This window comes from Leptonychotes weddellii, chromosome 13 (genome assembly GCF_054177405.1).
Source record: "Leptonychotes weddellii isolate Sample4059 chromosome 13, ASM5417740v2, whole genome shotgun sequence".
Taxonomy (NCBI): domain Eukaryota; kingdom Metazoa; phylum Chordata; class Mammalia; order Carnivora; family Phocidae; genus Leptonychotes; species Leptonychotes weddellii.
The window spans coordinates 33,576,360-33,600,501 of NC_138381.1; the positions used below are offsets into that span (position 1 = coordinate 33,576,360).

The 24,142-nt window shown below is 40.2% G+C and overlaps 2 protein-coding genes across 6 annotated transcripts in view; one reads left to right on the forward strand and one right to left on the reverse strand.

The window, feature by feature from the left end:
* ELP2 (elongator acetyltransferase complex subunit 2) overlaps nt 1–9,648 on the reverse strand; it is a 27,227-nt gene extending 17,579 nt beyond the window's left edge. For 2 of the 5 annotated variants that reach the window (XR_014139633.1, XM_081801389.1), the window contains exons 1-5: nt 9,368–9,648; nt 7,149–7,227; nt 4,149–4,219; nt 392–548; nt 43–120 (exon numbers count right to left, since the gene is read on the reverse strand). Coding sequence is in view for 4 of the 5 variants with exons in the window: in XM_081801389.1 (XP_081657515.1) it covers nt 43–120; nt 392–548; nt 4,149–4,219; nt 7,149–7,227; nt 9,368–9,505 (523 nt within the window). In the remaining variant the exon portion in view is untranslated. Of the gene's footprint in view, nt 1–42; nt 121–391; nt 549–4,148; nt 4,220–7,148; nt 7,269–9,367 lie in introns of all 5 variants that reach the window. The other 3 variants (XM_081801390.1, XM_081801391.1, XM_081801394.1) reach the window with 3 other exon arrangements.
* Nucleotides 9,649–10,047: 399 nt separating this feature from the next.
* SLC39A6 (solute carrier family 39 member 6) overlaps nt 10,048–24,142 on the forward strand; it is a 19,825-nt gene continuing 5,730 nt past the window's right edge. The window contains exons 1-6 of the mRNA XM_006741742.2: nt 10,048–10,355; nt 12,210–12,944; nt 14,418–14,601; nt 15,605–15,774; nt 17,015–17,233; nt 21,911–22,016. Coding sequence (XP_006741805.1) covers nt 12,219–12,944; nt 14,418–14,601; nt 15,605–15,774; nt 17,015–17,233; nt 21,911–22,016 — 1,405 coding nt within the window. The 5' untranslated portion in view covers nt 10,048–10,355; nt 12,210–12,218. The remainder of the gene's footprint in view (nt 10,356–12,209; nt 12,945–14,417; nt 14,602–15,604; nt 15,775–17,014; nt 17,234–21,910; nt 22,017–24,142) is intronic.

Consider the following 24,142-nt stretch of genomic DNA (forward strand, 5'->3'; position numbering starts at 1 on the left):
ATATATATTGCTGTTTTAATGTATACTTAGCAAGATACTCACCATCAGTATTAGGCAAATAAGATAAGCAGAGAGCCAGAGTGAATCCATTTTCAAAGTTCAAGGTCTGAAGGCACGTTACTAAGAAGTAATAAAAAACACCATGAACAACTAACTCTGAACTTATCCACCCAGAAAGGCTGGGTAGCATCATCACAGCCCTGGGTGCAGGAGGGGATGAAAGAGGTCAATCCTGAGCCCCCAATGACCATGTGAATTTAAATTATCAACCTTTAACATTACAGAGAACAAAATGACTTAAAACACTGAAAAAAAAAATGGTTATGTATGTCCTCCTGTCACTCATTTGACAATTACTATTTCATATAGATTATAATGTCTCTAAACCTACCTTCTGAACCCTTTTTAGACCAGATTCGAACGGTAGAATCAGAAGCTGCAGAAACTATCAGTGTATGTAATTCAACATCCGATGCCCTCCTCTGGTAGAGAGCATGTACTGCATAAACAGGTCCTTCATGGCCTTGGAGATGGACTGCTTTCAAAAGCTACATCAGAAAGAGTTGACAAAAACGTGATAAAAAAGGAATTAACCATTCATCTTTATCTAACTAAAATCACAGAATTAAAGGTACAGTTAAAATGCGTGACCCAGAATACAACCTTTCAAGTTGAAGAGAATGTAAACTTCAGAGAAGTTCGTCTGAACACAGTAAGGACACACGAACGTGAACAGCCTTTGACACAGCAATTTCCCATCTAAGAATCTACTCTGAGATGCTAACCGCACTAGTGTAACAATAAAAGGCAAATGTAGAAAGACATTCATCACACACTCTTTATAACAGTGAAAAATTGCAATTAACCTTAAATTCCTAATACGAAACTGATTAAATTATTGTAGACATACACTGTACCCAATAAAAAGATAACATAGAAAGACAACCACAACATTGACATTTTTGAAGACTACAGCCAGCTTTGTGGAATGTTCCTTCTTTTGGATTAGTGTGATATTTCCTCATGATTAGATTCTGGATATACATTTTAACATCATTACTATCCGCATGCATTATGTCAGGAAGCACATGATATCACTCAGTCCCAATTTTAGTGATGTTAACCTTGGTATCCTAGTAGAGGTAGTGTCTGCCAAGTTTTTTCACTGTGAAGTTAATTTTTTTTTGGTGATACTATGTGAGATTATACATTGGAATTGGGTAAATATTCTATTCTCTATCAAACTTTTACCAAGTACTTTTAGCATTCACGCATGATACTTGCCTGAATCAGGTACAGTTAGAGAATGAAAAAAATGGCAAACAGAACTAGGAAATCCCACTTGTTTAATCAAGTCTACCTGCCTGCCATGCAAAATTATTCACTATGGTATCATTTCTGCTATTTTAGGTATACTTTTTGGAGTTCGAAATGTGTGAGATTCCACCATGTCCTTTGAGAAGTGTCTTCTATGATTTGCTGTCTACTGAAATAGAGGGGCCCCTTAAATGCCTGCTCAGTTGTTTTCACAATTAAGCAAAACTCTGCCATTCAAGATGATTAATAGTTATGTATTAGGATCTGTACACTAACTTCCTGTAATCATTGACCTTTGGCTTCTTCGAAAAATCATTTTTAAAAACTCAACTACAGTATAATCTCTTTTATGTATAATCAGACACACAAAATAGAGAGCTAGAACAACGTTCATCAGGATGTTAACTGTTTTATACTTAATTTTCCTTCTTTACACTTTCCTGTATTTAAACTTTTTTCACATGAGTCTCTATCATTACTCCCTAAAAGATTAAATCTATTTAAAGTACTCACTTTACATTTTTAAGCAGGGTGATATATCAACCATCAGAGAATTTTAAAAACTCAAACAAAAGAAACCTCTCAAGTTCACCAGCTTGTTAAAAAACAATGCTCGAGGGGCGCCTGGGTGGCTCAGTTGGTTAAGCAGCTGCCTTCAGTTCAGGTCATGATCCCAGGGTCCTGGGATCGAGCCCTCCATCGGGCTCCCTGCTTGGTGGAGAGCCTGCTTCTCCCTCTCCATCTGCCGCTCTGCCTACTTATGCTCTCTATCTCTGTTAAATAAATAAATAAATAATCTTAAAAAAAAAAAAAATGCTCGATCGTCAGAGACTCAAACCTCTCATTATACCAGCTTAGAATTATTTCCTTTTATCAGAAGTGTGTGTTGAGCTCCTGTGTACATGGGAATGCATATGGAAAGGAACCCGTAAGCCTCTAAGGTTTCCATGTGTGGACCCTTCCCCTAAATCCTCTTATTCCCTTCATCCCCTTTTACGCCTTTTACCCTCCTGCTGTCCTCCTCGTCTGGCTTCACATTCTCTTCTGGCCTCTAAGTTTGCTGTCTGCCTTCAGATACTTGCTCAGTCCTCCCTACTGACAGAAGCATGAGGCAACATTGAGGAAAGAGTTTTGCAAGTATCACCTCAAAATCTCAAAAATGAGTGCTCAAATCATTCTCTGGATTCCTCTGCCAAGATCGGTCCAAACACGACTTAAGTTTGTTACACTTCTCTTTGCTCTTATTCAAGTCTAGGTACTTCCAAAATCCCTACCTCCATATCCGCCCTCTTTCTGAGGACAAGTCTGGACGTCTGGCCAGCAATTCAAATGACATGTCTGTAAGTAAATTCCACATATTCCTTCCTACTTCCGTATTTTTCTTTGTAGAAGCACCTTTCTCTCAGAGCCTGAAAACAGAATCCCACTACTTTTAATTACTCACTCCCCTAACACCAGCTCCCACTCCTTTAATAACTAGTCAATGTCAAAATCATCTTCCCTTCAAAAACACACCCCACACTGCTTTCTTCATATTTTTTCCTACTCTAATTTGGCACACTGCTGTCAGATTAATCTTCTTTTAACACTCATATTGTTCTGCTTAGAAATTACCAATGACTTCCAAAAGCCTGCTAATAAAGAACAAACTCTTAAAGCTGATATTCACATTGCCACACAATCTTCTCCTATTGTATGTACTTAGTATTACTGCCTACAATGAATTACCTAGGAACATTTCCAAAACTATGGTGTTCAGAGTTATAAGGAATGCTAAGCGATTTAAAAGGAAAAAAAAAAAATTCAAACTTGAAAGAAATTTGGAAAATGCTAGTTAAATGAAGATATTCAATGTTCGTCCATGTCAGAACTCTGCAGGGATTTCACTACACTCATGGTGCACTGGGACTCTCTAAAGAAGGTATAGGATATATACCTTAGATATATACACCAAAGTTATTTCCCAACCTTGATTGCCCATAGATTCCTTTTTTCACATAACTTCTTGAAAGATGAGTAATTCTCTGAACAAACTTTAGAAAACCCTGCCCTAAAGACATCTTAGGCTTCGGTTAAGACTGGATACTGCTGAGCAGGTGGTCTCCTTTACCACCTGAGCTTTTTTATTCATGCCATTTTTCCTACCAGGAATTCTCGCCCCTTAAATTCCTCCCAAGGAAACCATCCCATATTTTAAGACCCAACTCAAAGGCCACCTCTTAAAACTCTACTGAACTCACAGCACCATGGTTGTCGTACAGCAAGTTAGAGCACATATCTACGGAGCTACCCTTGTACTTTAGCTATTCAAGTACATTTTGCCATCAAAACCATGTACATGAATCATAAACAAGATTCTGCCTCCTCTTCATCTTCTGCATGACAGATGTTCAAATGTCTAACACGCTTTTAATCTTCGCTTACAACTGGAAACAACCTAGTGTCCATCAGTAGAGATCCATCCATAGTCAGCAGTGCATATTATAACATTACTTAGAATTATGTAAATCTATACCCACGTGGTAACAGCTGTCCTATGAACACGAGCATTGTTAATTTTTGCTATCACTGAAAAGAGAACAAATGGCCCCTGTAAGTGCAGTTGGAAACTATTCCAAAGAGATGGGAAATTCACAGAAATGAATGACAGCATATGAATATGAGAACAAATATTAGAGGAAAGGGTACAGGGCATGTGAAGTACAGAACATACAGGATCTGGATTACTGATAAGAATGAAGCAACTTCATAAAAGAACACAGCTGATATGAAGAGCTGAAAATAAAAGCAGATATAAGTTATTTCTTGTAACTATAAACATGTCTACCCACCTGATTATTCTCTATTTCCCAGTGAATCACTTGATTATCAGATCCTCCAGAAACTAATTCAGTAGAAGAAGCTGGAAAAAATTTTATTTCCATAAATATTTTTATTTTTTCCCAGCTATTTTGAGAACTTTCAAAGCTATAGAAAAGATATAAGAAAACTCATATACCCCTTACCTAGACTCACCAACTGTTAACATTTTGCCACATTTGCTTAAAATCTCACTTTATATATGTATATGCATAGACCTCTTTGTTTATGGCAAACCATTTAAAAATAAGTTGCAGATATCAGGACCTCTGACTGTTAAAACACTTTTTCATCTATCTTCTAAGAATTGGAACATTCCCCAACATTACCACAATACGATTATTGTATTCAACAATTTTAATTGTTGACACAGCATCATTAATGTAACATACAGTCCATATTAAAATTGCCCCAAATTGTCCCAGTAATGTCTTTTATACCTTTTTAAAATTCTGAATCTAAGGACCACACATTGCATATTTAGTTGTCATATCTTTTTAGTCTCCTTTAACCTAGAATAGTTTCCCAGTCCCCCTTTTTTGTGACAATGAGAGTCCCAGACAACTGTTTTGCAGAATGTTCCTAATCTGGATATATCTGGTTGTTTCCTCATGTAAGATTCAGGCTAAACACTTTTGGCAGGAATAACATATATGAGATATTATAGTCAGCTGCTGTTACCAAGTATACAACATATTTTTAAAACAAGACAAATATTTCAGAGTAGTTTTTTTTAACCATTTACAACTTCTTATTGATAACAAAAGGATTAACAACCAAAAGGAGGGTGGAAATAATCAAATATCATTTTGGTTTGGATTTTCCACTTGTTTGTTTCTTCTGGCCTATGTGCTAGATACTTAGGGGAAGCGGTGGGGAATTGTCTAAAGGACAATGGACTTATAGTCAGAAGTCCCAGGTTCATGTCCTAACCCTAGTGCCAGCCAGCTGTGATATTGGGGTTTAATTTCTTCATACATCACAGAAATTAAGCCATTTAACTACATGACTTTGGAAATTACTATAAGGAACATAAAAGTAATGTGTTAAATTTTAAAAATATGAAATAGTATTTTTTTTTAAATCCTTTTAAGTAGGCTCCACACTCAACATGGGGCTTGAACTCATGACCCTGAGATCAAGAGTCACATACTCTGCTGACTGAGCCAGCCTGGCATCCCTGAAAATATGAAATGGTATTATTAAAATGTTATGTTCACTGATACCTGGGTTAAGAAAAAACATCTTAATTATCTGGTGATAGAGCCCTAATCTTAGAGGAAACCAAACATAATAGTTATAGATTACAGTGAAACACAAGCAATTCATTTTATGTAACCTCACTTTTAAAGGGAAGATAAAATATACTAGCCCAAATTAATATTTTATAATAAATTCCTATACAGAAATTCAAGTAGTCTTTGATGTCACTTGGTGGCAATTAATATAATTACAATTGTGCTTTAATATCTGCACCAACAGCCACTCTTTCTACTATTTAAAGATTTTTACTGACCTAACATGACTAATCCTGCATTATGAAATGAAATAAGTAGCTTATTAAACTTTTTTTTAATGTCACAGATAAAGTCATGGCAAAGTCTTACTCGTTCAGAAAATTTTGCATTTGCGCACGGCTCAGAAGGCTCTCAATAAATGTTTATGGAAAGGAAAATAAAATTAATTCAGAGTCCATAAGAATACCACAGTAAGTATATATAAGACATTTGAGGAAATTCCACAGGATTTCAGAAGCACTATCTAAAAGCAATATGTTAATTAAAAGTTCCTGAATCAAAGAATCTTAGAGATAAGAGAGACCTGGAGATAATCTAGTCCAGTAATCCTCAACTTTTTGGTATCAGGATTCCTTTACACTCTTAAAATTTTTTGAGAACCCCAAAAGCTTTTGTTTATATGGACTATATGTACCAATATCAACCACATTAGAAGTTAAACCAGAAATCTGAAAAATACTTTTTTATTAGTTTACTTAAAAATGATGACGAACCCCATCACATGTTAACATAAATAACATTTGTGGGGGGCTGGGGGGGGGAAATCCCTATATTTCCCAAAACAAAAAATTAATGAGAAGAGAGGCACTGTTTTACATTTCTGCCCATCTCTTTAACATCTGACTTTATTAGAATACAACTGGATTTTCGGGGCGCCTGGGTGGCTCAGTCGTTAAGCGTCTGCCTTCGGCTCAGGTCGTGATCCCAGGGTCCTGGGATGGAGCCCCACATTGGGCTCCCTGCTCCGCAGGAAGCCTGCTTCTCCCTCTCCTACTCCCCCTGTTTGTGTTCCCTCTCTCGCTATGCCTCTCTCTGTCAAATAAATAAATAAAATCTTTAAAAAAAAAAAAAAGAATACAACTGGATTTTCATATCTGCTTCTGTACTCAATCTGTTGCAGTATGCCACTGTGTACTTGAGACAGAAAGAGAATGAAAACTATGACTAACTTCTTGTATTATTCTGAAAATAATTTTGACCTCACAGGTGTTGTGAACCTCTAAGGTCACCTGACCAAGTTCAAGCATTACTTTTCAGGTGTTACTAAGGTGTAAACTGGGGTGAACAGAGATACAATGGTCTGCCTAAAAACGCAATAGCTTGTCTGTGGCAGAAATAGATCTCAAGCCAAATCCTCTGAATCCCAGCCTGCACCCCAGCACAGGCCCTGCTTACAGGCTTTCAGTCAAAAACTGTGGACAATGGAGAGGGTCTAGCCAGAGAGTCAGGGGCTGTCTCTACCCTCATCCTAGGCACTGCTATGTTATCCATGGTTTAGTTCTATGAAGTACAGGTCAGATATTTCACTGGGCATACTGTTTTTCTTCTGTTTTCCAACTGCATAATATCAGATAAGCTAATGTTAAATTAACACAAGTGATAAAAGAAAAATGACTAATAATACTTTATCAGAAAACAACTGAGATCAGCTTTAACAACTAGATTAATACTTACAACCGTCTTGTTTACAAATCCACTGTACGCAATTGACTCGAGCAGTGTGACCATTCAGGTTGGTAATAACAACTCTTTTCTTTACAGAAGAAAACACCAGTTAGTAAATTACAATTTATCCTACAGAGAAATTAATAAATTAATAAAAGTCAGATATCAGTGGTTTTGATGCTAATAAAGTTCAGGATTACTTCAAACCAAATCACCTCTCTTAATTCATAAACTTTAAACCATCCATTCACTCTAATGTGTGTCTGCATTTTCCACCACTCCACATTTCCTATGTCCTGTGCTCTCAGCACACTGAGCTCTCCGATCTTCATCTGCTGGCTCCTACTAATCGCCTCCATCCTTCTCTACTGGAGAGCCTGTCTTGACACCCCAGGCTAGACAAGGTAACTCCTCCTTGTGTGCCCACAGGTCTCGGCCTACTTCCACCATGTTTACACCAATCTGAGGGCTTTACTGAGCAAAAATTCCTCAATAGAGGAATTCACGATTACTGGATTCAAATTCATGACTCAACTTTGCATACCATGGCTGATCAGGTGTTGGGTCCTTCAACCTTAATGATACAAAGTTACCAGGCCACAACTACTTCCTCCCTCAAATAGCAGATCCTTTCAGGTCGTATAGCCAATTCCCAGCAGCTTCTTAGACTGTTGCTTTCAGCAAAATCCCTCCACACTTGGGCTTTCTTTACTTCCCACACTGGTGAGGATATTAACTCTCTGACTACAGTGCCTGCCTCTTCAGAGCCCCTTTCTCTACTGCCAATAGCACCAACTTCCTATTTGCTTATATGCCAACTGAAATTCTCATGACGAGAAAAAAGTATGCAAAGTAAATGTGAAAAAACTAGTATATTTCACACATAAGTTATTTGAAGTTGTGGAACAATTTATCGTATTTCCCTGTCTCTCTCATTAGATTAAGAACTGCTTGATGGTCAAGAATTACTACCCTTTCTCTCTGTGTCATCACCACCCAGTCCAGGGCTAGCCCATAGAGGGTCCTCAAAAATTTGGTGAATGAGTATCACTCCAAAACTTTATTTTAGCATCTGACATGCTCTTATTCCTATATTTAATTAAGTGCCCAAACAGCAAATATTTAACAAAACATTTATTAGGCCCAATATACTTTTCTGGTAAGCTAAAATCCCCTAACATGACCACCAAGTTATCATCAGAAGTAAAAATGTAATGGAAGACACAGGCACAAATACATTAAATGGCTGTAGAAAGATGGGCTTCTACAGCTGAGTCGGCCCTTGGCTGACTGACTCGGTAAAGTTACAGTTGGTTTCGTGCTTTTGTGCTTTCTCTTGCGAGTTAAGAATGCACTCGGCAACAGAGATGGCACGCAAGCTCAAGACACGGAAAATGAGTACAACTATTTCATATATAAATTTGAATGTGAAAAGGTTATAAAAATAATGGGATTTTTAATCAAACTAATAAAGCAGTACAAGAAATACAGATAGCTATTTCCTGCACTGCATTTTCATTTCTAGCACTTTGCTTTGTTTTTTTTACACTGAGACTCTTTTTGAGAAGCAACACTAATTGTATTGTCCAAAATTAGACAATGAGAACAGTTGTTATGACAACTCTGGGAAGAATGCAAAAACTAGGCACTTGAAAAGTTAGGTAGGTAACGCACCAAGAGAATAATCAACTGGCTGGGTGAAGTTCAGGGAATGTGTTAAGTCCTGCTTTATAACTACTGCTTAGGATCCCTAATCCCTTTGACCTTTACCCCAACAGCGCCTTCAATGTCTATTCCCAAAGCCAAAATAAAAGTGGTATTTCTTTGAAACTCAATACAAGCTTATTAAATAAGTCTGAAGGAAAATACAGAAATGAGCACCTGTGATTATGGCTTTCATCCATACCTAAATTGCAAATCCTTTAAAACCCAAACTAGTTAACAGTATGACAGTTCCCACGGAAGGCTTCAGAAAAGGTCTTTCAGGTGGGGTTACGTGGGCCTAACAGGCCACTGGCAGGACCTGGTGATCCCAGGCTGTCGCGGCGTGCGAGAGGACGAGGAGTGAGTCCCGCGCGCCCATGGGCGACTCCTCGCCCACACAGCCTTCCCGCCGCTCCGCAAGAGCGTCTACAGTCCGCCCCGAGCGCACGCAGAGGATTCGAGCGCACGCAGAGGATTCGAACCCCCGAAGAACATGGAAACGGGCGTCCGGCCACTTCTCCTACCTGAGGGTCATAGAGCACCACGGAACAGGACGTGCCGAAGGCCAAAAGTCCTCCGGGCCCGGGGCTCCAGCTCAGAGCGCCCCGCACCCGGTTTGGGCAGCAAAACACGTGAGTTATCTCCAGCACCGGCGCAACCATGCTGCTGGCTGGGCCGCGGCCGAGACCTGAGCGCGCACTTCCGCCCTCGGAACGGAACTACTCGCGCGGTCGCCTCTCCCGCTGGCGTTATCCGCACCGCGTTTCAGAGGCGGCCGAGGGCGGGGCGGAGGCGAGCCCGCCCCCTCTCCTGCCGCGAGTGGTCCTCAGTGTCTGAGCGCAGTTACCAGCTCTCTTCTGGTTCGTGGCCCAGCGCAGAAGCACAGCCTCCGTCCCAGGAACGAAGGCCCTACTGGAGTGGCTCAGCACCTTCCACAAAGACCCGGGGCTTGTGTGCTTGTCAGGAACGTCCCGCTGCCCCTCACGGCCAGGGTCCCAGTAGCAGATGGGGCTGGCCGGGGGGCCTGGAGAGCGAGTCTCCGGCCTCAGAGAGGCGCAGGGCCGCGGAGGGGCTCTTAGAAAGGGCCCCAGCTAGCTGGTGTCGGCGCTCACAGCCCACTCTGACCGCGCCTCTGCCCCTCCCGCTTCTGCGAGCCCCGTGGCGCCCGCGAACAGGCGGACACGCGGATCCGCCTGACCGGGACGGGGTTCCGGGTCGCACTGCGCATGCCCTGAAGTCATGGCCGGCGGAGGCGGTGGTTCGCGGCGGCGCGCTGCGCGCGGCGGTAATTAGTAATTGTCCTCCTGCTCCCGGGAGGCGAGGCGTGTGGGGCGCGGCTTCCCGGTGGCTGCGCGGCGGTACCCCGGCCCGAGGGGCAGCCGGGCAGATGAGACCGCCGCTTCTCCGTGCCCTGTAGAGGTTTCTCAGAGAGAAGCACGGACCGGTTCCGAAACCTCCGGACCGCCCGCGGGGAGCTGAACCGGCGCGCGGGGACGGCGAGGCCGCGGAGAGGTGAGTCCCGCAGGTCCGGGAGGGGACAGCGGAGAGGGGGAGCCTCGCGGGCCGTGGAGGCCGGACTTTCCCAGTTTCGGGTGCATAGTTGGGCTCCGGGGTGCAGCGAAGGACTTTAGAAGGAAACGGTCTGTCCTGTTCATCTCATGTTCGAAGAAGGTACTGTCGTGTTTAAAAATAAAAAGCTTTTGGAAGCAGTTTTGTGTCCTCTTTTCCCATTTTCTCCACTCGCCCCTTTTTTCCAGGCCCTTGTCCTTCGGCTTTCTTTTTTCTTGTACACATGCTGGTTTGCAGGGAAGATCCGCCGGCCGGTCCGCGACCGCCTTAAGCATCCTCCCTGGAGAAAGGCATGGAGCTGCCCACTGAGCCATCCGTTTGTGCGTGTCCCCACCCACCCCGCTCCTTGCCTCTCTCTCCTGCGAATGATTTCTTAATCTTTCTCTTTTGCGTATTAACTGAATTCCCAAAACTTCAGGCTCTGACGATTCTTCTTTCAGGAGTCTAGCCGTATGGTAGTTACATACTTCCATTTTCCACTGCAACAAATGACAGTTATGGAGCACCTGCACAGACATTCGTTCATATGGTTTCTTCAGTCATCCGTCAAGTTATGTATCATTACCAGCTTTTCTGGTGCAGGAAACAGCTGAAAGTGGTAGAACTAGGTTGCCCCTCCTTGCTCTCTAGCTCCGGAACCTGACCCCTAGATTCTTTGGCTGATGGCAGATGAATTTGGTCACAATCACCATCCATCAGTGGTGGTGGACGTCTGCTGGGTCCTGAGATATCAGTCCATCTGCTTCTCTGGACTATACCTTCTCTTCTTTAACTGAGTTCTGCTTTTCAAGGCTCAATTTGATTTATATAAAATGATCTCTTTATTTTTTTTATTTTTTACTTTTTTAAAGATTTTATTTTTAAGTAATCTCTTATGGGGCTCAAACCTACAACCGCTTATTCAAGAGCCGCAAGCTCCACTGACTGAGCCAGCCAGGCGCCCCAAGGCTCAACTTCATTCTTCTCTTTGGAGTGTAGGCCTTTGGTTCCAAATACTATTGTGTGGATGAGTGATGATAGTCTGTGATAAAATTTTCACTGTTTTATAGCCACATAAGAACTATACATTTTTTTATGAAGTTTAATTTACTTGAAGAGGTGTTATTTTGCAGGCATTCAAGAGAATGAGATCAATCTATATGTACCAACACAGAAAGGTGTCATTTGTTGAGTAGGAAAAAGGACACATCTATTTGAGTATGCGTAGAAACTATCCTAAGGGATAATACAAGAAACTGGCAAAACTAGGTACCTTTGAGGAGTGGGATTGGGGGAGAGAAGCCTTAAGTTGATTTGTATATATTTTTAAAAAGGTTTAAATGTGAATTATCCTGAGATTGCCATTTCTAGTTTTTTTATGTTAAAAGATTATTCTATAAAATAATGATGATGATGGGGGTAGTTAGGTTTTGTTTCAAATCATTGTTCTTACCTGGTGATCCCTTTTGAGGGTCCACAGAAGCAGTAATAAGTTGCCAAGTATGTCTGTGACCACATGAATCTCCAGTTTCTGAATTACTATTGCTTTTGCAGTGCTAATTATGGTCTCAGCACGCAATTGTTCTCCAGCTGTTTCAAGTGTTTTAGCAATACAAGGGTAGAGCCTAGGATTCTTCATATTTTCTTTATGTATATATGTAGTTCTTTACATTTTCACAGTATGTAGCACTAAATCAATCACACTAAATGATGCTCTGTAAACCTTGATTATTTGATAGCAATTTTCAGCATGAGATTTCTTAAGTTTTAAATTGTTTTAAAAGTGAAGGCAAGAATTTTTTTTTCTGTCTTCTCTAGGAAGGTGCAATGGCGAGGAATTTATCTGTAATCTTGATTCTGACCTTCACCCTGTCAGTCACAAATCCCCTTCATGAACTAGAACCGGCAACTGCTTTCGCTCAGACCACTGAGAAAATTATTACGAATTGGGAATCTGGCATTAATGTTGACTTGGCAGTTGCCACACGGCGACATCATCTACAGCAGCTTTTCCATCGCTATGGAGAAAATAATTCCTTGTCAGTTGAAGGGTTCAGAAAATTGCTTCAGAATATAGGCATAGATAAGGTTAAAAAAATCCATATACACCATGACCACGACCATCACTCTGACCATGATCACCACTCTCACCGTAATCATCCTGCTTCCAGTAAAAATAATCGGAAAGCTCTTTGCCCAGACCATGAGTCTGATAGTTTGGGTAAAGATCCCAGAAACAGCCAGGGGAAAGGATCTCACCGATCAGAACGTGCCAATGGTAGAAGGAATGTTTTAATCAAGGATGGTGTTACTGCTAGTGAAGTGACCTCAGCTGTGTATAATGCTGTCTCTGAAGGAACTCACTTTCTAGAGACAATAGACACTCCAAAACCTGGAAAATTTTTCCCCAAAGACGTGAGCAGTTCCACTCCACCCAGTATCACAGAAAAAAGCCGGGTGAGCCGGCTGGCCAGTAGGAAAACAAATGAATCTGTGAGTGAGCCCAGAAAAGGCTTTATGTATTCCAGAAACGCAAATGAAAATACTCAGGAGGTAAGATGAATGTTTTTCATTATGCCTGCTTGTTTGTCCTGTCATTGCCATTCTATCTCTAGTTGCAAGGAGTGTGAAGTAAAAATAAAATGATGTTATTGAAAAGGGAATTTCTACTTTCTCATCCAGGCACTTGGCCCAAAGGCCCTTGTCCCTACTGTGTTGTAAACATTAATGATAGAAAACTTGGGGGATAATTTTTTTGGTAAGAATGGTGCTGGCAGCTAAAACTATTTTCTAATATGGAATTTAAAATGAGTATGGAAAGCAGTAATCAAGGATATTTGGATAAAGTTTTAGAAGGTAAATATTGTTAATGAAAAGTAGAAAATGGGAGGTCGAAAAAGCAGGAGTTAGAATCCATGTTTTAGGGAAAGGTGTGGCTGAAGGCACAAAAGAAGGCATGGAGAACAATAGTGTTACCTTCTTGAAAGAGGGCTCTCAGTGACTTGGGGAGTGCTGAAACTGGAGCGGCTACCAAGAACCATGTGCTGGACAATTGAAAAGTCTGGGAAGTGAGGTTCTGAAGTCACGTGTCTTCCTAGTCTAGACTTCCAGACTGTACACAGTTCTTGGCTGAGAGATGTCAAGAGCAAGAAATTAGTTAGTATGCATTAATAAGCAAAACTTAAAGAGTACTTCGTTCAAGTCATCCTATGACTGTACCAATTCCGGAATAATCCTGATGGTCATTCCCATAGCGACACCAGTAATAAAGTTTGGCCTGAGTAGTATTGGCCAAGAACTATGGGAATTTAAAGTAACTTCACAGAAGATGAGAAGCAGGTGCCAATTTTTTTTGTGTGAGAAGGGGAGCTTAGATTACCTACAGGGGATTCTTTTCAAACTAAGCTTGTCATCTAATTAAGCTGTTGAAACAGCTGCCTGCTGGTACAAGTTTGTTTTATTAACCAGCCTTGCCCTCCGCAAGAGTAATTTACATAATTTAATATTCTCTCATTGTAGAGCTTTTGCCAGGTGTATAGACAGAACTGAGCTAAGTTTTGCAAGTACGGTCATTGCTGGAAGAGTGACGTGTCTTGGGCTTGTTTAGGCCATGTAGGGTAGCTTTAGTACTAAAGCAACATATTTCTCAATCTCTAATGAACTCCATCTCAAAATTAAAGCTCATTTCCTTAATAGGTTTATACAGTGAGTTAACAGGCTTGTGAATGTCCATTTATCCTCAAGGTTATTCCACTTGGGGCTTTTTCTCTAGATGACTAGTGATTTACCTGCTTCTCCCAAGAAGAAGGAAGCAGAAGAGGTGGGATATCCCCATTGTGACATAGTATCTCCAGGGAGCTTGAGGCAAGTTCCAAAGTACTCAAGACAAAAGTTGGTTTTAATGCATTAACTTGAAAAAATAAAGAAGGAGCTTCAGTATGGAAAGGGTGTTGTATCATCAGACAACTTTTTTGGATTATCTAATGGGAATGCTTTTGGTGATTTTCACTGTTTTGTTTCCTGCAGTGTTTCAATGCGTCAAAGTTGCTTACATCTCATGGCATGGGCATCCAGGTTCTGCTGAATGCAACGGAGTTCAACTATCTCTGCCCAGCCATCATCAATCAAATTGACGCTAGATCATGTCTGATTCATACAACGAGTGAAAAGAAAGCTGAAATCCCTCCAAAGACCTATTCTTTACAAATAGGTAGAGTTGCCTTTCTTACATAAAAATAATTTCAAGTAGATACATTTATGTTGTACTTTTCCTTATATTTACATCAACCTATTCATTTTTCAGCGTAATTCCAAATATCTTTTTTTTTTTAAAGATTTTATTTATTTATTTGACAGAGAGAGAGCACAAGTAGACAGAACGGCAGGCAGAGGGAGAGGGAGAAGCAGGCTCTCCGCTGAGCAGGGAGCCTGATGTGGAACTCGATCCCAGGACCCTGGGATCATGACCTGAGCCAAAGGCAGCCGCTTAACCAACTGAGCCACCCAGGCACCCCCCACATATCTTAATTGTTCTCTGCCTTGAATGTGAAGAAAGGAGGTTGGTTAGCCTTGCCTTAAGAAAAATAATAATAAATAAAACAGGATTATAACTGAGGTCATCCCACAGGAAATCAGGGCCATTTGAAATTTGGGCTTTTTATGTTGTCACACTGTTTCAGAAGGTCAGAGTTAATATCTGCTATATCGGGGCCTAATTCTGGTTCTTATTAATAAATGAAACCAAGATCAGTTCTGCTATAGTGTAGAGCTGTGTTGCTCAAAAACTATGGTAAATAAATAATTGCTTTGTTTACTGAAGAAATCATTGAATTCCCGGTTTCTTTCATTCTTTCCTTTTTTTTTTTCTTTTTTCTCTTTTTTTTTTAACTCCTCTCTTTCCTAATTTAGCTGTATATGGGAGTCTAAAAGCTCAGTTCCCAAATGATCTAGAATTCATCGTTGGTAACCATTTTCTCCCTTCCACCCCCATCTGAAGTACGTTCCACCAGACCTCTGCTCTTTCCCAGGAGGGTTCAGTCAGATTATTCATTTGTATCAGCAAATGGTTATTGCCCTATTTCCACAGTCCTCTTCCACTGAGTTAGTATTTCTTTAGCTTAAGAAAGGCAACTTGCTTTTACAAGTTGCTTTATGCTACTCTTTTAAAGTTTATCGATTGTATAATTTTTCCTTTGCTGTGTTTTATTTGACAGCCTGGGTTGGTGGCTTTATAGCCATTTCCATCATCAGTTTTCTGTCTTTGCTCGGCGTTATCTTAGTGCCTCTCATGAATCGGGTGTTTTTCAAATTTCTCCTAAGTTTCCTTGTGGCACTGGCCGTTGGGACATTAAGTGGCGATGCTTTTTTACACCTCCTTCCACATGTAAGTACAGTCATTTGTCCTATCAGTATATTTTATTATTCAACAGTGAAAAAATTAATATATTTTTGGTTTGTACTAGAATTCTTTGTATTGATATACATAAAAGGTTAGAAATTTGGTTTAGAAGAGTTGATTTTAAAATATATTTGGTGACTGAAAGCTGCATTTTTGTACTAGATCTTAATATATGTTCGTGGTTTGTTTTTTGCTTTTCTCTTTAAGGGAATTTACTAAATACCAACTAATTTAACTTTTTGGGCCCAGTTAATGAAGGAGACAGCTTCTGCTCAGATATTATTACTGTGACAGATTGCAACAATGTGAATTATCTGCTTACATTAATGTAATTGCCGCAGAAATAGAAACTGATTCTCTGTGTACTCAAGAAATGAGTTTTCCTTTAGAGTTGAATTTATGTGTGTAATTAGAGATCCATACTCACTGACACAAGTAAATTCTTAAATAAGTTGAGTAAAGTTTATTTAATAGCTCTGTTAAAAACTTAAAGTATTTGGATTGCATCTTTTAAGTTTCCCTTAAAGGCTTACAGGTCAGTGGGAAAAAGAAATCATTTCCAGAGCTCTCTACATAGCGCAAAACTGTTTTGCTGTGCTGCACTCCCTCGGCCCCAGATGGCAGATGTTCAGGAATACTCGCTGCACCACGCAGCCTGTGTGTGGAGTGTATCCTGGGACCACCCCCATCTCACCGCTCTTGCTGTGCTCCACACTCAGTTCCCTGACATGCCCTCATGTTAATGCCTGTGGCAGACTGCTGGGGCAGTGCACCTGATCTCGGGTACCTGCCAGGGCCCATGACACACACTAGGCTTCTTGTAAGCGCAGTAACAGGACTAGTATGGGCTTTTTCTGCCTGGAGTATAAACAGTAAACCCTATATGCCTGTTGAGTCTGGGAGTTCCCTGTCATTTGTGGCCCTGGTAACGTGTCAAACATTGAAAATACCCGCTACCTGTATGAGAGTCGTTAGAGAAGGTATCTGTCATCACGCTAAACCAATGTACACCGTTAAGTGCCTTAGGACATTATACATTAAGCTGTAGATCGCTAGCAGCCTGTGGGTCATTTTAATGTATTAAACTTCCCCCCCTCAGCTCTGACATATCCCATTAATTGCCTAATTCTGAATGGTTTCATATTTGACCTTATTATCTTAGCCAATTTTTCTGACATGTGTGAAACTAATGAATTCATAAAATACATAACTGTTTTTCCTGTAGTCTCATGCAAGTCACCACCATAGTCACAGCCATGAAGAATCCACAGTGGAAATGAAGAGAGGGCCACTTTTCAGTCATCTGTCTTCTCAAAACATAGAAGAAAGTACCTATTTTGATTCCACATGGAAGGGTCTGACAGCTCTGGGTGGCTTGTATTTCATGTTTCTTGTTGAACATGTACTCACATTGATCAAGCAATTTAAAGATAAGAAGAAAAAGGTAAGAAAAAGTACTGTGTATTTACTATGCATCAGACATTTACGTGAGTAGTATTCTAACTAGACTGTTAGCTGAGCTTGTCCAGCGGGTATGATCTTCATTTGAGAGGGTTTCAGTACCCTGAGGTAATTTTTGTTTCCAGAGGCATTCATGGAAGCTGTTCTCCATCTCGATAACCCTGGAGTTCTCTATTTTCAGTATTCCCTCCAAACTCCCAAGAGGGTAAGAATGGTGAAGGATGAACATTTGTGTAAAACCAAACAAGGCACAAACAAAGCCTTGAAGGTCCAAAGCATCACGATTACGGCCTTGATGGTGGCGATGGTTTCTTGGATATATATACCCAAATTCATTGATTTATATACATTAAATGTGTACACCTTTTTCATTGTCAGTCATACCTCAGTAAAGTGTTGTGGTTTTTTGTTTGTGTGGGGTTTTTTGTTTTGTTTTTTGTTTTTTCTTAAATAGGCTCCATCTCTATCATGGAGCCCGACGTGGGACTTGAACTCACGACCCGAAATTTAGACCTGAGCTGAGATCGAGAGTAGGACACTTAACCAACTGAGCCACCCAGGCGCTCTGTGTGTTTTGTTTTGTTTTGTTTTGTTTTGTTTTTTAAAGAAGCATTATGGATACACTGTTGGTATTTATTGGTAGTTATGATGAACTGTTGTGATTCACTTTAATTATTCATCCAGTAGCTGAATATTCTGTTGTGTTTCAGAGGGTTTGTGACTTTCACAGTTTTGTCCTTTGCAAATTGCTGCCAGAAAATAGTATGAAGCCAATAGTATGAAGTATAGGCTCTTTATTTCTGGTAAAAACACCCCATGAGTCGCCTGTGGTTATCTGGCACCTCTTAAACTGATGTGACTAGGCAAGTCAGTCAAAAGATTGTCCTAATGGGAACTCTTAAAGAGGATATGTACACATCTTAGACATTTTAATTTTTTTTTTATTTTTTTTTATTTTTTTTTATTCATGAGAGACAGAGAGAGGCAGAGGAGAAGCAGGCTCCCAAGGAGCAGGGAGCCCGATGCGGGACTCGATCCCAGGACGCCAGGATCATGACCTGAGCCGAAGGCAGACGCTTAACCATCTGAGCCACTCAGGCGCCCTTAGACATTTTAATTTAACTTAAAACATTTGTACATTCATATTCTGGTCATTTGATGTTGACCAAGATTTTCTTTGAGTCAGAGCTCTGTATGATCTTTTTTTTTTTCTGTAGCCAGGCTACTTCATCTGCAGTCTCCAATTTTGGTTTCTCTCAAGTTGAGCAAGAGGTTACACACTTGGAAAGCTATTCAAGAGTAGAATCTAGGCTTTGTAAATTTTATGCAGTGGTTGCTTTACATAACTTGATAGTCTTCTTTTTTTTAACAACTTGCCTTTGAATCTTTCAAAAGCATTCAGCTTAAGTTTTCATAGAAGTAACTATTCTCACCATCATTTCACAGTTTGAGTTATGTGTAATTAAATTGTGCAATTACAATAACAAGCCTAACTGGCATGAAGATGTTTGAAAACAAATGTAGTTGATTCTTGCTGAGCACAGAGCTCACTGTGGGAAACAAGTGTGTGTGTGAACAGGAGAGTTGCCTCCTTCTCCATCCTGTGAAGATTTGCCCTTAGAGATTTGACCTTCACTAAGACCTCAAGTTACAAATTGTGAACCTTCTCTTTACTGGACCTAAAGTTAGAGGAAAGAAGTGAAATGAGAATAGCTTATTCTTAATCCAGAGAGTCCTCTTCCATGTTCCCATGATCCCAGGTGCTTCACTTGGAGTGATTGGAGAGTTATCCTACTTGTTTACATTCCCTGGAATTCTTTCCGTTAAAAAAATAAATATATTTTATTCTTTTTTGGTGGGGGTGAGGTTTGGAGGTTTGTTTGTTTTACTGTGGCTCTAGTTCACATGCCATCATTTCTTTAGCATGCTAATTTCAACTCAGTTTTCAAATTTTACCTATAGATAGCTTTTCTTTAATCTGGTACTCTTTAACATGGGACTCTTAAGAAGTAGGCTCTCTATGATTTAATACAGAACAATTTTTAACTCAGTGAGTTGTGAAATTAATCTTCTGTCATGACCAATGTTTTTAAAGGCAGCAGTAATATTACAGTATATTACATGTTTTACTATGGCTTATAGTCAAAGAAGTTTGATGATCTCTTTTTGAAAATAGTTTATACTGGAATAAAAATTCTTAAGAGCTAGGACCTCTGCTACATCTCCAATGCCTAGAATAGCATCTGGCACATGATAGTTAACAAACATTTGTTGAACATATAAGAAACATTAAATGGCAAGTAAGCATAATTTCTACACAGACTTCCCACAGGAGTTTTGTAAATGTTACTTGTTCTCTTCCTTTTTAGAATATATTGAGTTTATATTTTATTAAAGGTGTCCAGATCTTAGCATTACTCATTTAACAGTTTTAAATTACATTTGTTCTCTCAAAACAAAACAAAAACTCTTCATTATATGGTGAGTTTTGAGAACTTTTTCAGCCTTAAGGATTTTCCTTAAGATATCCATTCTGCATCCCTAGGAGATTCCATATATCATACCATATATGTCAATCTGAAATCTATATTCAAATTAGGGTCACATCTCATACTTGATATAGATAGTTGGACCTTTATAATAAGTTCAGCCTCAAAACCTTTTTTCTACCAGTGAAGGTTATTGCTCACACTAGGAACATGCAAGTCATCTATGACATCTCCCTTATCCTCATATCCAAGCTAGTTTTAGTGAATATATCTAGAGCCTTTCTATTTTCTCTCCCTCTTCCTTGCTATCATTCTAGTCTAAGCCATGTTTATCTCCCACCTGGGAGAGAGCAGCCACTTCCTAACTGGCCTGTCTGCAGTATTTTATTGTTTTCTTCTCCCAATCCAGAGCAGAGCAAAGTGATTTGTTTCAGTGGAAATCTGATGAAGTTGTACACCACCATTCAAAATCCTTCCTTCAGTGACTTCTCGATACTAGTAGGACAAAGTCCACACTTTTAACTTGGTTTGCATTGTCAGGGTCTCCTTCTGCCACCCAGCCTCTAGCCCCCTCTGTCTCTGACCTACTAAGCCCCAACCACCTTGTGCTCCTTTCATTTCTGGGATGGGGTTGGCCCCTTCCTGTTTTAGGGCCCTCCCACATGCAGTTCTCCCTACCTGGAATCCACCTCTCCACCCCTATTCCCAGCCCACCCTTCCCCCACAAACTCCTTATCTTTAGGTCTTGGTGTAAGGATCACCTTCTCAAGGAAGCCTGCACTGGGACTTAGTTAGATCTTGTTATACACTCTCATAGCACTATGTGGTTTTCCTTTGTAAAACATATCAAAAATTGCCATCAATGAACTGTTTAATCATTATATCTGTAAAGCCTCCCTCCCTGTGGGTGATAAACTCCATGAAAACGGAGACCATGTGCATCTTTACGTTGTATTGCCAGAACTCAGCGTAGAGAACATTATAGGTCCCCAGTACTTATAGAATGAAAGAATTGGTTAAGCTATGAGTTCTAGGTTGTTGCCCAACAAGAAAGAAAGCGTTAACTGATGTGACATAAAATATCCTGAATTCATTTATTGTCACAAATATTGAAGTACTTTCCCTGTTGAAGGCACTAAGCTAGGGGTAGGTATAAAGATGTGTCTGTGTGCTTGCCTTTAAGAACTCTAGATTTAATCTAAGAACGTACGGATATTTTACATGTTATCAGAGCTAGAATGAAATCTCGGGTCCGGTGGTGATTGTTTAAGTCATATTCAAAAGTACTGCAAATAAGAAATCTATTATTTGTGTGACAATTTTCATCATTTTGAGTATTCTCTTCTACGTAAAAAAAGTAAGTAAAGCATTACTTCTACGTAAGTAAGTAATGTTTGATTTACGTAAATCATACACAGGCACCAGTGTTCAAATGGTGATCTTTATGTTTGGGCTCAGAGATAAGGACAATAGCTCAAGCATGGTATTGAGGTAGTTAAAAACCTAGTGATAAATTTGAGGCTAACTAACCGAGATTTGTTTAAAAAGAGAAAGCTTGTTAATGGTGTTTTATTATAGGAAAAGTATTTTGGTTTTAATAGCAAACTCCTAATCAGTGTCACAGTATAGTTTTAGGTATGGGAAGTATGGGGTTTCGGTGTCCAAAAGAGGGATGGAGAAAACCAAGCAGCTGGTTAGCAGATCACTAAATGCTGGAGAATATGTCTCCAGTTGGTTCTAAATTGATAACCTGAGGCAGAGTTCAATTTTAATATGTGTATGAATCATCCAGGCATCTAGTTAAAATCCCTATGCTGATTCATTAGATCTGGGGTGTGGCCCAAGATTGTTCATTTCTAACAGGTTCCCAGAGCACACTTAAAGTAGATGACCTAGGGGACACTGAGAAAGATGAATATGTGATTTTGCAACATTTCATATTACTGAAGCCTTGATGCTTCACCTTCCTGAGCAGTTGTTATGCCTAAAACACACGACTAGGTGCTGTGTAAGTTAACTACAGGCCCTGCCTGCCCTTGGAGGAATTTTATCCCAATAAAGGTCCTTTACTCTGTTGTCTTTCTCTGAGTCTTTTGCTTAACTGTTTGTTTATAATTGTACACATAAGCACATCAGTGGTTTTAAAGTGTTGCTTTCCCTTGCCATTTTAGAATCAGAAAAAACCTGAAACTGATGATGATGTGGAGATTAAGAAGCAGCTGTCCAAGTATGAATCTCAACTTTCAACAAATGAGGAGAAAGTAGACGCAGATGATCGTAAGTCTTAACAAATCTGAGGGCTGGGGGGAGTTTATTATTCTGTGATTTGCAGGCAGTTTGGACTATCTGAGAGAGACGGGACCATGTCCCTTTTTTTATTTTTAATTTTTTTGGTTTTGAAATATTTAATGCCTTTTTAATTGCCAGTAAGTTATTTATATTATATTTACATTTTTTTCTAATTTTTTTATTTTGAAGGAATTCAGAATACAGAAAAGTTTCAAGAGTAGTACAAAGAGGGGTACCTGGGTAGCTCAGATGTTTAGGCATCTGCTCTCAGCTCAGGTCATGATCCCAGGGTCCTGGGATCGAGCCCCGCATCAGGCTCCCTGCTCGGCAGGAAGTCTGCTTCTCCCTCTCCCTCTACTGCTCCCCCTGCTTGTGCTCTCCCTCTCTCTCTGTCAAATAAATAAATAAAATCTTAAAAAAAAAAAAAAAGTAAAACAAAGAATTTGTGTATCTTTCATACAACTCCCAGTTATTTTACTTACCCTTATCATTCTGTTTCTCTCTGAGTACACATACAAACACTTTTTTGCTAAACCATTTGAAAGTAAGTTACAGATGAGATGTCTCTGTATCCCTAAATATTCAGTGTATGTTTCCTAAGAAAAAAGACAGTGTCTTATATAACCATTGTTCAGTTATTGAAATCAGGAAATTAATGCTGATACCATGTCATTATCTAGTCTCTAGACCTCACTCATGTTTTTCCAGTTGTCTTAATGATTCCTTTATATTTTCCCTCCAGCAAAAGAAAAAATTGGTCCAGAGCATAGCCCAGGATCAAGTTGCCCCTCATTTGGGCTGTTTCTAATCTTTTTTAGGACTAGATTGATCATTTGGGGCAGAAGTACCACAATGTGGTATTGTATCCTCTACAGTGACGTCGTGTGCCACCTGACGTGGTGCTCCGCTGTAAAGTTACTATTTTTCCTGCAGCTTGACTATTAGCTTGGCATTTCTTATTGGACAGATTGAGTTAAGATTAAAATTTTAAATCAAACTCCTCACCATGACCTTCATGGTCCGACCCTGCCCTCCACTCTCTCCCACTGTTCATTGTGTCCAGTCTCACTAGCCTTCTTTTCATTCTGTGAGCACACCAGGTTTATCCCCGAGCCTTGCATGTCTCTGCTTGGAAGCCTCCTATCAGATCTTTACACAGATTCCTGCTCCCATCATTTGGGCTCAGAGGCCTTCCCTGATCACCCAAAGACAAAGGTCTCCCAGTTACTGTCCTTCTCGTTACCCTTTTCTGGTTTTCCCCATGCTTTCCAGTACCTCACATGACCTTATTTACACTTGTGTTTCCTTATTACATGTGGCTGTCGCCCCACAAGAACATAACTTGCTTGAATTCAAGTTAGAGACTTTGTCATGCTCCCAGGGTACCTGGCCAGAGTAAGTGCTCACGAGATAGTTCCCAGCTAACAAGGGAGAAAAACTGCCTAGTTGCTACTGCCTACCTGTACGCTTTCCTGCCCACCTTTTGTTTTTATCCTGCTTTTTTCTCTAAAAAGTAAGTAAAATGTTCTTGCTCTTCTTGTGTCTATTCTTTCTTCAACCTTTCTAACGGAGTCCAGTGAAATACTTAACAGTGAGAGGGAACGGCTGCCCTGGGACTGGACCACAGTGTCGGGAATGTGCCCGAGAAAAGTGTGATTCGTGCACAGGACAAAGGGAAAAACAAAACTTTATTGTTGCAATTTACTTTTCTTTGCACAAGTAGATAATAAATTGTCCTTGGTGATCGCTGTAATTCAAATGCTTGTTTTTCCTTGAACTTTACCCTCAAAAAAGAAGTTGGACAACAGGATTATGCGTGTTTTTTGTTTTCAGTATTTTTCTTAAATGTTTTTCTAAAGTAAGCATGTGCTGCTTTTATAATCGGGGAAAAGTTATCTTTTAAAATGTAAGGAGGCAGGGCGCCTGGGTGGCTCAGTTGGTTAAGCGACTGCCTTCGGCTCAGGTCATGATCCTGGAGTCCCTGGATCGAGTCCCACATCGGGCTCCCTGCTCGGCAGGGAGCCTGCTTCTCCCTCTGACCCTCCCCCCTCTCATGTGCTCTCTGTCTCTCTCATTCTCTCTGTCTCAGATAAATAAATAAAATCTAAAAAAAA